General features: G+C 37.4%; 1 protein-coding gene across 1 annotated transcript; it reads left to right on the top strand.

Annotated features, from left to right (window-relative positions):
- Nucleotides 1-9,414: 9,414 nt before the first annotated feature.
- LOC134662771 (esterase B1-like) lies at nt 9,415-12,025 on the top strand. The gene is made up of 3 exons (XM_063519064.1): nt 9,415-9,554; nt 10,054-11,315; nt 11,805-12,025. Exons 1-3 carry the CDS (start codon nt 9,420-9,422, stop codon nt 11,992-11,994), a joined length of 1,587 nt encoding a protein of 528 aa, XP_063375134.1. The 5' UTR covers nt 9,415-9,419; the 3' UTR covers nt 11,995-12,025.
- Nucleotides 12,026-13,190: the final 1,165 nt, after the last annotated feature.

Raw genomic sequence — 13,190 nt, 5'->3', positions numbered from 1 at the left:
GAACAAAAAGATCAAGAATGAAGTATAAGGGCATTTCTCAGGAGGGCCATTTTTACGTGTCCGGGGCAAAAAAACATTGAATTTACTGTTCAATAAATCTGAATTAATTCAGGCATAATCTCCAGCATATATTCTGTCTGGAACACTATCAAACTACAGGAGAGTCCGATTAGTACGACTTCGCATATAACAATCAACCGCTTATAGCGACGTAAGTATAGGCACTTGTTTGGTTTTAGTACGAGCTACTATGAAAGTACAACCGTTTATTACGACTCCGCTTATAACGACCGATCGCTTTTAACGACGGAAATTGACTCAAAATCCGTCCGTCAAGTCCGGTTACAACGACGACGAGCGACGTAGTTTTTACAAATAAATAGTTGGTAAGAAGCTTACTCCATCCCGCGCACCTAACTCCCCTCCCCTTTTGCCTATACGCAGCAAGATGAAATAGTCATGTGACTTTTCGTAATCTTGCAAACGAAATAAAACCCAACTCCCATTATTCAATTGAGCTTAAGGCTTAAACTTCACATACATAATGTATGTACATAAGTTAGGTACAATGCAATATTTTGGTAGGTACATACCTTCGAGTTGATCTATGGACACAGGAGATGGACATAGGAACTGTGTAATAAAAAAACCGGCCAAGTGCGAGTCGGACTCGCGCACGGAGGGTTCCGCACCATCAACAAAAAATAGAGCAAAACAAGCAAAAAAACGGTCACCCATCCAAATACTGACCCCGCCCGACGTTGCTTAACTTCGGTCAAAAATCACGTTTGTTGTATGGGAGCCCCACTGTACCTTGAAAAGTGGCTTCTTCTAAACACACAAGTCTCTCCATTTAAGACAAAGTGTTGTAATACTAACGAAAATAAATATTTTAAAGGAAATGTTTTTTTTTTTCTTTTATTGTCGCATAAGTGTTAATAAATACAAAATGACGTAATTATTTTGATTAAAAAAAATATTAAAATTGGCAGTTCGTTTTGTACGACGTCCGGTTAGTGCGACGTAATATCAGCGGTCCCTTGGGCGTCGTTATAACCGGACTCTACTGTATTTATTTATTATTTATATAATACACGAAAAAAAATTCAAATGCGAAAAATGATGTTCGGTGGGCGTGTCCCGCACCCAGATTGTTTGAAACAAAAAAATATTACTCAAGATGGGGCATTAGATCGGAGTTATTATCGGTATTCACGCATAAGGTATTAGTTAACTGATCATATTCTTTATATCAAAATAATGTGTTTGCTTGACACATTGAATAAAACCAAATTTGCGATGTGTCCCGGGCTAGTGACTGATTTCGGTGCAATTTGTAAACCATGTCTGTACTCTTACAAACTTGTAGACCAGGAACTGAGTGGCTCAAACATAGTATGCTTTAGTTGTGCCTTCTGCAGTCACAGTATACTAAGGTGATTTTTTTAAAGTTTCTCTGTCATTCGGTGGGTTTGGTCCTATGTTTTTTTGAGATCGGTGGTGCAATTTTCTCCCACAGTTTTAGTGCATTTATCGTTATGCAAGTGATTAAGAAATCCTTAAAAGTACGTGAATTCATCATTAGTACATCATCTCTGTATCATTCATGCTAATTCTGTAATTGCTAAAAAGCGATCAATTTTGATATCACTGGTGTTGATTTCCTTGGTTTCGGTGGAATTTTTGACCACCGATATCAAGAAAGTGATCACCGAATTCAAACCCTGCTTTGTAAACTAGTTTCTTGTACTTTATTTTCTAACTTAGCACACCTAAAAAGTACAAGATACGTTGTATAAACGTAAAACTATGCTTGTACGTAAATTAAGTCATAGTATAGGTACACAAAATCACTAGTTTACAATGAGTAGTTTTTTTTTCACCAGACGTATGTTGAAAATTGTAGACCCAATTTTTCTTTTTCTCTTTCCGCTGTTGTCTTGATATTCTCTTCAATCCAATGGAGTAAATTATGTGAATTTGTCCTCTGTATCACTTGACGCCCTACACCTCGATACCTTTAAACGTGTCAGCCATATTAAATAAATGCAGTCAATTCGATCCCACTTCTTTTTAAATAACTTGTGTATGTATATACTATTTATAAGTCTAGCAAAAATACTTGTTTTCCGTATTGTTTACATTGTTTTATAAGTGCATTAAATATCTTTGAGCATTGAACACCACTCAAAAGTTTCTATTGATCAGGTGTAGATAATATAAGTTTATTTTTGATGAGTGTGCCGTCGGATTGTATGAAGCAAAATTTTTCTCCTTCATGGCACTTATGTGCGCATTTGTGGTCGACATGTCTGAAACTCGTTTCAGGACCATACATTGCCCTATTGTATGATATGAGGATAGTCAATTAGTGTGGGTCTGTGGGATAACTTCTAGAGATGATGTTTCATAAGCCGTAACTTGGTTATTTTAAAATCTTGAGTAAACAAAGGTACTATTTATTAAACTTATTTAAGCTTACGATATCATTAGCCTCGCTACATCGCTTATCAACAAATAAGAATGAAAAATATGAATAAATTATAATATAATTTAGATATATATTTGAAGTGTGATTTATGTGTAAGCATTTTTGAATTCGGTGACGCAAATTGACTTCAGTGCCTGCACATGATTTCGGTGTTTTTTAAATCTTAAATATCATAAAAACTATAAGGTTCTAATGGAGGCCTCCACTACCAATATTTTTTATATTAAGGCTAGATTTTAGGAAATAAAGTCGCGTATCAAATAAGTAAAAAAAAAAAATTGGCACCGAAGTCAGGCACCGAACGTCATCTCTGAGAATCGCCCATAAAAATAATAATAATTTTTTACTTTGTTTTATTTTAATGTGATAAAATCCTGAGTTTGTGAGTTTGATTCTCAAGTGGCCTGTTTTATAGGTGGCTAATTGTTTATCAATATCCGAATGACTCAACCAGTAAAACCACGAACTGGAAAAATAGAATATTATTATTTATTATTTATTATTGGGGTGGTATCGGGCCTTTGAGTGTCACGTCGACCAAGTATTGATCTATTGTGACGGCCCTTTAAAGTTCATTACTAATGCCCGTTGCATCCAGAAAATTACAGATGCTTTGGGCCGTAACGTTCTGTACCTCATAGGGTTGCAATACATGCCGCCCTAAGTAGGTACTTCTTTTTGACATTAGTGGTCCACAGGAACAGAGAATGTGCATTGCAGTCTCCTCTGACTCCTGGCAGAACCTGCATGTCGCATCTTGTTTCTTGCCAATTTGAAACATGTGCTTGTTCAACTTACAGTGTCCAGTCAGTATTCTAGTCACCGCGCAAGTTTTGTGCCTTTTGAGCCCCAGAAGCTCCTTAGCGATTTTGCTGTTGAACCCTTTGATTAGAGCTTTCGAGTGTACTTGTCCTTTAGCGAACTTCCACCAATCGATTGCTCTCTTTTTTTCTAAGTCGCTGAGCAGAGAATATGCATCCCGTTTTGTGATTCCACAGAACGGTTCTGGGCCGACCAGGGGTGTGTCTGCGCCCTTTCTTGCAAGTTCGTCTGCTTCCTCGTTTCCGTTAATGTCGGAGTGCCCTGGTACCCATCTAAGTGTGACTTTGTTGGAGTTAGCCAGTGCATTTAGGTTTGTTTTACAGTTCTGGACTAGTTTTGAGTTTGACTCAAGGGATTCTAGTGCCAGCAGAGCAGCCTGGCTGTCTGAGTTGATGTAGATATGTTGGTGTCTTAGGTTTCTGTCCAGGTTAATCTCCGCACATTTGTTGATGGCGAAGACTTCTGCCTGGAAGATTGAGGCCTTTGTGCCCATGCTGACGCTAGCTCTGAGCTTAGGTCTCTCACCATAGATCCCACATCCTACATCATTTCCTTTCTTTGAACCATCCGTGTACCAGATGTGGCTTCCCTCTTCAGCGTACATTTGGTTGTTAGTCCATTTGTCTCTAGGAGGTATTTCATTCAAAATAGAATAAGCGAAGACGCTAAACCCCGGACGATATACCTAGGCCTGTCAGTTAGAGGGTGGATTTCAAATTCCGGCGAAAAGTTATGTTTCGGTCTTTATAAAAAAAACTAGTAGGTTGTGCGTGTTGTATTTTTTTTTATATGTTTTAAGAACTATTATCTTAATGTTCCTTCTATTATCATCTCCAATAACTTAACAGTTTTTTTTTATATAACATGTTTTATGTGTCTAAAATCATTACCGTCTACCGGAAAAATCTCAACTTTTTGTTTGTAGTTATCGCATACCTATCGTACGAATGCGATTTTGCTTTTAGTTATATGTTTTCCATGTTGTTGTTTAAGACATAAAAAAATATGAAACAATTCCTTCATCGAGAAAGTACACTTAAAAATATTTAAAATTTGTCACGAATATTCGTCAACACCGTCATGATAATGTCAACGTGAGTATATATCCGTGTATAAACAACAAAACACCGCTAAAGTTCCTTCCCTTATTTTTAACTTTAGTATAAAATTCAAAATATTTTTTTATTTCTAAGTCACATGATTCAATCGTGAGAAATATTACGAACAAATTTGTAAAACGTAGTTTGTCACAACAGAGCATCATCACCGTTACGCTTTGGTTTAAAAAACTTATGAATGATATATTATAAATAATTACTGAAATGAATGTAAAACTACATGAAGTTTATTGTGTTGCATAGACATTAACTACTAGTATTCGTATTCTAGATATAAAAACAAGAAACTCTCAAATCGTCAACACCATACCCATCATTACCGGGAAAAAAAGACGACCGGTGATGATTTCATGTGTATGGTGATGACGGTTCTCCATTACTTTTCCAGTTATTTTGCTATAATTGATTATGAAATTAAGCTGTATGTTTGAAAAACGTGCTCTATGTCTTCTAACACTATATAATGTCTACCTTATAAATGTAGAATAAATGTAGAAAAAGATATTACTATTTCTTTCACACTAGAGGATGGATAGGTTTTAAATAACATTATGACTAAGTGGGCAAAATTTAGGCCACTTAGAACATACAGTATGTTTTTTTAATTATGTAAATCGTGAAACTTAGAGTCTGCAATTGGATGTTAGTCGTGTTAATATCATTCGGTCCAGCTTTAGAGCATACAAAACATTGTATTTAAACAAGCTACATCTATTAAGTTGTAAGCGACCATAGGCTACGGTGTTGGCTTACTATCGTGATGGCCTTATGTTTTTTTTTATATTATTACATTAATTGATGCATATAATTACAGCAATTAATAATTATACCATTGGATAGTCACCGGACCCAATACCTAATATTTTGTGACATACATTAAAAGTACCTATCTTACAACTTATAAAACACTGATTATAGTGATTATATATAAATATTTAGCTATTAAACAAAGTATATATGGTTTTAATACATTATAGCTATTTTTAAAATTAATTTATAAAACAACAAAAATACAAACTTATGTAATGTATCAAATTATAAAAAAAAACTTAATATATCGTAAAAATTAAGCTCATTAGTAAGCCAGCAATTTTCTAATATGATATAAATACCAACATATGCAGTAGATAATGCGGGTTTAAACTGATAATAAGTGTAAAATATTGATAATATCATTTAACATTAAAAAATCCAAAAAAAAAAATACATAAATTGCCTATTTCGGAATATAAATTATGTAAAATTATACAATACAAATACTTGTTATATATTTATTTATACGAATATAACATATTTATTATAATTTTCTGAAAATAATTTATTTAGCTAGCTTGATGTTAAAATATGTACATGTTATTTGTAATGTTTATTAAAGTTCTAAATCCTTACAATAACGATTTTTTTGTTTTTCTTTTAATGCGTTTTTAAATAATGTATATATAAATTAGTTCACAAATAGTCATTACCGTACATGCAGTATCATTACCGTCCATAAAAAAGTCATTACCTTACCATGGTTGTCATCACCGTATGACGTTTTTATATTCCGAAAGCTATAACTTCAAATTTAAGCCACAAATGATTGTATAAATACCATAAATATCCTCAATATACAGTCAACTATAACTTTAGATAGTTAGAATCGTGTTAAAATAAACATTAAAAAAAAAATTGTATGGTGAAATTTTTAGTGATGAAATCCACCCTAGAACAAAAAGTTGACAGTTCCGAACAACTCACAGGCCGATATCGTCCGGCCGACTGGTAATCAGTGGGCCCCTTAAGCAGAGAATGAATAATGAAACAGCAAGGGAGACCGAGCTTTGCTCGGAAAACATATAAAAACTCGAAAATGCGCGTTTTGCCAGAGATAAAACCAAGCTAGATCAATTTTGCGCCCCCAAAAAACTCCCATATAGCAAATTTCATCGAAATCGTTAGAGTTAGAGCCGTTCCCGAGATCCCCGAAATATATACATATAAATAAATAAATATGCAAGAATTGCTCGTTTAAAGGTATTAGATTAGGTATTAATTTAACATTTTATTTAAAAGATATGTATGTGGATACTTTAATAAATTACATACACACAGGATGAAATGAAACCGGCCAAGAGCATGTTGGGCCATGCTCAGTGTAGGGTTTCGTAGTTACCGCCCGTCACAATAGGCCATGAACGGGTGCTATTAGAATAGAATAGAATAGAATAGAATATTTTTTATTGACAAAAGAAGACGATCTTACAGACACATGGACACAGGTGGATCCCAAACTAGGCTATGCCTGTGACTTGGGCTCCTAGAATGCAATTGACATTAGAAAATTTTACAGAAAATATTACCGACATTTAAATAACTAAGAATTAGTATAAAAGTTAAAGTTAGGTTCACTAATTTAAGAAGAGATTAACTAAATTAAGAGGAAGCTTACAAGTAGTTACTGTGTGTGCAGCCGGTCCTGCTGAGTGCGGGGCCTCACGGTGGGCCCTGGTGACAATTTTTACCAGAAAGAGTTTTCTAACACTAAGTACGCCGGCCTCCCTGAAAAGAGTGTCCGTTGAAAAAAGTGGCGACTTCTTGAGCATAACTTTAAGGACTGACCGCTGAGCGCGCTCTAAACTAATCAATGAAGAGGATGCTGAGCCCCCCCACGCCAAGATACAATATGTTAGAACCGACTGACAAAGCGCATATTAGTAAGTATCAAGTACATAACAAGTAAAAGGGAGTACCTTCACTACAATCATTCAATCGAGCAAAAATTACACATAACAATGTAAGTTGGAGAACAATGCAATATTACAGTATATATTTCTGGTGGAGGGTAGCTGAATTCTTGGACTAAAACCTGTTCTTCCTCCTCGCGTTGTCCCGGCATTTTGGCCACGGCTCATGGGAGCCTGGGGTCCGCTTGGCAACTAATCCCAGGAATTGGCGTAGGCACTAGTTTTTACGAAAGCGACTGCCATCTGACCTTTCAACCCAGAGGGTAAACTAGGCCTTATTGGGATTAGTCCGGTTTCCTCACGATGTTTTCCTTCACCGAAAAGCGACTGGTAAATATCAAATGATATTTCGTAGGTACATAAGTTCCAAAAACTCATTGGTACGAGCTTGACCCACTTCTGTGGGAGAAGCAGGCGGCCGACCGCCCTGTATGGAGATATTTTGTCATTAAACAAACAGATGACTTTGAATCCCGTCGACTTATGGTACTAGATATCAGACGGGATGAGCTGAAAGCCCGACCACCAGCGGCTATTAGGTATAACTATAGCATTGGTGTCCTTACCTGCCCGTTGTGTGCACGGGTCATTGCTAATAAGATCGGCTACGCGAGCCACACGCGGGCACATGAACGTATTCAGCAGCGGAGTTGAAAGAGTCGCCTTGGTCGAAACCGGCCGGGAGCGTAAAGCGTATATATATTTATTTTTATTCAATAGGTCTGCCAACAGCGGTTACAATGATACATTGTTAGGTATAGGCGGTAGTACTATTAGTTATTCTGTGGTATAGGTACATTTGATATGTGTCTTAAGTTTATTGCACAGCTAATTATAGGCACATACCACATGTGTAAACTTAAAGTTAAATTAATAATATTAAGACACTAAATAAAATAGGAAACGGATATACGTTGTAATTCTACGGTTCCACCGAGGTGGATGATGAGAAGTTGCTGTGGTTGGCTAGGTGGAGCTGATTTATAAGTCAAGTGTGTAGATATTTGAAAATTAGGTTTTAGTCCAAAAAGCGCTGGTGGCCTAGCGGTAAGAGCGTGCGACTTGCAATCCAGAGGTCGCGGGTTCAAACCCCGGCTCGTACGGAAGACCAGCGCTGGCTTTACAGCTAGCATTATGGACCCACCATTTCGTGATGCACACTGATTGCTTTCTTCTTTTCTTGCTGTTGTTGTTGTCTGTACATGTCCGTATATGTTTTTTGATCGTCACGAATAAAAATCTTATATCATTTATCGTATCTTATCTTAAATGGCTCAACAATTTAAGTCCGTGACTGTACCTATCTTACAGTAAGTTTATTTGAGATACCTACAGTTCAAAAGTTGGAAATCGGTAGGGATTTGATTTCATAGCTTTTGACTCAAAGTCTACCTTTTGCCTGAAGAATTTTTGTTTAGTATATATGAAGTCAGTATCAAAATCCAGTCTGTCACGTGGTTTTAATCATCCGCCGTGTTTTGCGTCATTCATGCATTTGCGCTTAAGATACTTTAGTGCTTGCTATAAAATGCTCGTCACGACTGATAATAACAAGCGTCCAAGAGCATTTCAGGCCATGTTCAGTCTAGTACCGTAGTGGGCAGTCCGTCAACATAATCAGACTTATACGACAATATGAACATAGCAAGGAATATGTTCCCTGACGTTCGGGTTATTAGGCCGGTATTATTATACTATATAGTAACTGCTCAGCAATTATCCCAGGCTGCAGTAACAGGTATTTTTTTCTGTCCAATCACGTATAACAGCAGTATAAAAAACTCTTAAAACTGTTTGCCGAATTCTCGCGCAACAAACTTAAAATTGAGACAAATTTTCCAATAACTGGCCGCGTAGCCAAAGTACCAATCGCTAACGCTCCGTAGCGATCGAAACGCAACTGTCCCTGTCGCACTAATATGGACGCGTGATAGAGAGACACAAAGCGATTCGATAGCGAAGCGATAGCGATTGTCACCTTGTCTAGGCCGCCTGTTCCGGCTGTAAGTATATAGGTAATTATCAAACCTACTCACAAGCGTTTGAGAAATGCGACATGCAAAGGAGAATAGCCGAATAGACATCTCATTTCATTTATATCACGAAAAAACAGGAAATAGTTACACTTACGAAAGCACTTTCGACCACGCTGATATAATTACCTATACCATTCGCACTCGTAAGACAATGATTTGATTGAAGACATACTTATAAAGCGTTTCTGCCCTGTGACTAAACTTAGTGATTTTTACAGAAATTCCAATGGGCCCTGAGTCGCCCAGACCCATAGTGCATACTCCAGTCGGCAGTTTTCGAGGGCTTCAGGCCCAGGACGGCGATTACTCCATGTTCCTGGGGATCCCGTATGCGAGAGTTGATCCAGACAACGTTTTTGGTGTAAGTATGGAAAATTCTCAATTGATAAATATTCAGAGAATCTTGTTTGTGTGCATTTTTTCTCCGGTTCGGGGGCTATAGTTGTATTTAGTATTGGAAAAGGGGATTATACGATACCTTTATATAAAGCTACCGTGATTCCACATTTTCCTAGTTTTGTTGTCAGTGTATAACACAGGCAAGACATCCTCCAGACTGAGCATAGTAGCGCTACCCCCTCTGCCACAAACATACGGTAGTTTTACTCCATTTTCGAGTCAAAGTGTCTTTGTGTGACATCCGTGTCTTTGAACGGATCAATCACGGCACGGGGCTCGCTCACCTCGTCCCCCGCACCCCAGTATTTTTGGCAGCATCAGTTTCATGAAATAATTGCTCTAAACTCCGTCTAGATGATTCCTAGTCCAATAACAACCTAACACATAGTATAACAACCTCAGCCAATAATATAATTATAATATCAAGGCCGATTACCAAAAAGAAAATTTCAAAATTTCAGGCTCCTATTCCATACAAATTTGAAGGGATATTTGAAGCAGTCGACGATACTTCAAGATGTCCTCAAGTAGAAGAATTTAACAATACAATCACAGGGACATTGGACTGTCTTCACGTCAACATTTACGTACCGAACAGCGCTAGTATTGATAATCCCTTGCCTGTTATGATCTACATATTTGGGGGCATATTCAAATTTGGATTTGCTGGCAGATACGTCTACGGAGCACGCTTCTTGGTCAGACATAACGTTATTTTCATTAGTTTCAACTATCGCATTGGCCCTTACGGATTTATGTGTCTAAAAACTTCTAAATTGCCTGGGAATCAGGGTTTGAAAGATCAAGTACTAGCACTACGCTGGATTAAAGAAAATATACGATATTTTGGCGGAGACGACTCCAAAATAACTATAGGAGGAAACAGTTCAGGCGGGGAGTCTGTTGATTTGCATCAGTACTTTCTACAGGAACCACTTTATAATAGAGTGATTATGCAAAGTGGCGTTTCGATATCTCGTACACTCAACAAAGATTCTGATCCTAATGCTCCTATAAAATTAGCAAAGCAATTGAATTATACAACGAATGATATTAACGAAGCTTTATCATTTCTGAATAAAATAAGGCCGCATGAACTTATTGCTGCAACAAGGGATTCTGGTGTGTTTTTTGGACCGTGTGTTGAAAAGCAATTCGAGAATGTTGATAACTATATAACAAAATATCCAGCTGATTTGAACACAGTTACTCGTAGAGATGCCGATGTCCTAATGGGTCTTAATAACGACGAAGCCTATGCGATAATAACCATAGTAGAAAAAGATGAATTTGAAAGTACGGACTACGTGTCTGAGCTGTTAGAAACTTATTTTGATTTCAAAAATGAAATTAAGCTGTCAGATGAAATAAAAAAGATTATCCGGTTGTTTTATTATGGTGATGATGTTCAACGTGTAGATAATAGCAGACCGACTATAAATGCATATGCCGATTTTGTTTTTTATAGTCCGATATTAAGAACTGTTAGAAAATATTTGGAAAGTGGCGTAAACAACACGTACTTCTATATGTTTGCATTTACTGGTGAAAGGAATTATTTCAAGGATATAGTAAAAACACCATATACGGAAGGTGGTGCCGTTCACGCAGATGAGCTGGGATATTTATTTGACGTGTCTTACATGAAAGAACGGGTGCGCGAGAAAGATATGCTTATTGTAGACAGGATGACCGAACTTTGGACTAATTTTGTAAAATATGGGTACGTATTTTGCGTCAATGATTTTTTTTATAAAATAAGCACTTCATTCAAGTAGAACCTATAAAAATATTGGTTGTAAACGTATTCTTCTTGGGATAGGAAGTTATATCATTAGTGATTTTCAGAAATGTATAAAGCATTGCACATAACACTGTAAAGTTAATTACACAACTGACGTCCCTTATATTGAACCACTTTGAAAATAGGATGTAGTATTTAATCGCGATTATCTCAAAATTCCGAAAACCTGTTGTCACAAAATTGACCATGTACAAACAGCAACACTCCTAACTGTGCGTCGGTGGACCTTATTACAAAAGGCATAAGGTGCACCGATGTACAAATAACAATGTGTCATATCAGAGCATTCCATGTTCCTGATTAAGAACAGTTGGAGGAGTCGCCGTCGTCGGACACGGCGAGAAGGACTATATATAGGTACATTGTGGGCGATGGTACCAAGATGTTTTGAAATGAAATGTATTCCAGAAATCCAACACCGAAACCGTCAAAGTTGATTCCTCTGCAATGGCCACGCGTATCCCAGGACAAGCTGCCATATCTGGAGATAAACACTGAACTACGCCTAGGTTCAAGACCGATGCATGAGCGAATGAGCTTTCTAGACCTTTTGTACAAGCATATAGGACGATATCAAAGGGTGATAAGCAAAGACTAAACAATAAAACAGGGAATGAACAATAAGAAAATAAATATAAACAAAATCATTTTTTTTTACTTTGTTTTATTTGAAAGTAACTGGTTTGGCAATGAAACACACATCATCATTATATCAGCCGAAAAACGTCCACTGTTAGACGTAGGCCTCCCGATGGGATCTCCGTAACAACCGGGCACACGCTGCCGTCATCCATCGTCTCCATCTTAACCAGATCGTCCGACCGTCTTGTTGTGGGTCTTTTCATGCTGCGTTTCTGGTTCGTGGTCGAACCTTTTTGCCCCATCGGCTGTTAGTCCTACTAGCACTACTATTTAAAACGCTTCTCAATTTCCTACTAATAATTCTCAATTTACTACTAATAGTCAAGATGACCTAGCGATGGGCGAGTCGAGTTATCTGATTCGAATAATTCGAATCAGCCTACAGATGAGTTAATTCGAATCAAGACTATTGGCAATTCGAATCAACTCGACCACTAGCTAATTCGGCGAATGAATCGCCAATTCGCCAACTCGCCGAGCCGAGTCAACGCTATCACACTGCTACTAAGGCCATTCAAAAATAAACCTTAATACCGTAGCCCGAAGGCTCTTTTTACAACAACTGCCGCTCGATTCGCCGTCTCAACTCGAGTTGGTACTATGACCATTCAAAAATAAACCTTAATTTCATGTCCCGAAGGTTCTTTTTACAAAAACTGCCGCGTAACTCGCCGTCTCAACTCGCTCCGCGCCTTGTCCTGTGACCTTGTCGCGAATCACGCGAATCGTCGAGTCGAGTCAACTCGATTTTGAATTCGAATCAGCGGTCGAATCAATTCGAATGATTCGAATTGAAAATAAGTGGACTCGTCACATCGCTAAGATGATCCACTAAGGTCCTAACCTAATGGTACGCAGAGTGTTCGCAGTCTCCACTCCTAAATCTCAACAATTACAAAATTAGGTGCATCGGGTCCTTATTCTAGGAAAAATCTTAACACCGCCATGTAGGATGGCTATGCGCACTGTACAGTGACATCTAGTGAGTTATTTGGTAACCAGTTAAGTTGTACGAACATGCGCGTTGTTTTTATATGTTAAACTATTTGGATACATTCGCTATATTTTTAGGAACATGTTACATGATGTTCTGTATTTTTTACAGGTTTCAGAAACGAAATATGATAGGCCTACTAACACCATCTCTGTTCA

Source organism: Cydia amplana, chromosome 3 (genome assembly GCF_948474715.1).
Source record: "Cydia amplana chromosome 3, ilCydAmpl1.1, whole genome shotgun sequence".
Lineage (NCBI taxonomy): Eukaryota > Metazoa > Arthropoda > Insecta > Lepidoptera > Tortricidae > Cydia > Cydia amplana.
The sequence above is the reverse complement of the archived record's forward strand: the minus strand, read 5'-3'. Positions and strand labels throughout refer to the sequence as shown.

Excerpts from the sequence above, each read along its gene's own strand:
- LOC134662771 (XM_063519064.1), top strand. The coding sequence starts at position 9,420 with ATGGGCCCTGAGTCGCCCAGACCCATAGTGCATACTCCAGTCGGCAGT. Across the intron at positions 9,555-10,053 it reads ATCCAGACAACGTTTTTGGT|GCTCCTATTCCATACAAATT; the intron begins GTAAGTATGGAA and ends TCAAAATTTCAG. Across the intron at positions 11,316-11,804 it reads ACTAATTTTGTAAAATATGG|AAATCCAACACCGAAACCGT; the intron begins GTACGTATTTTG and ends AATGTATTCCAG.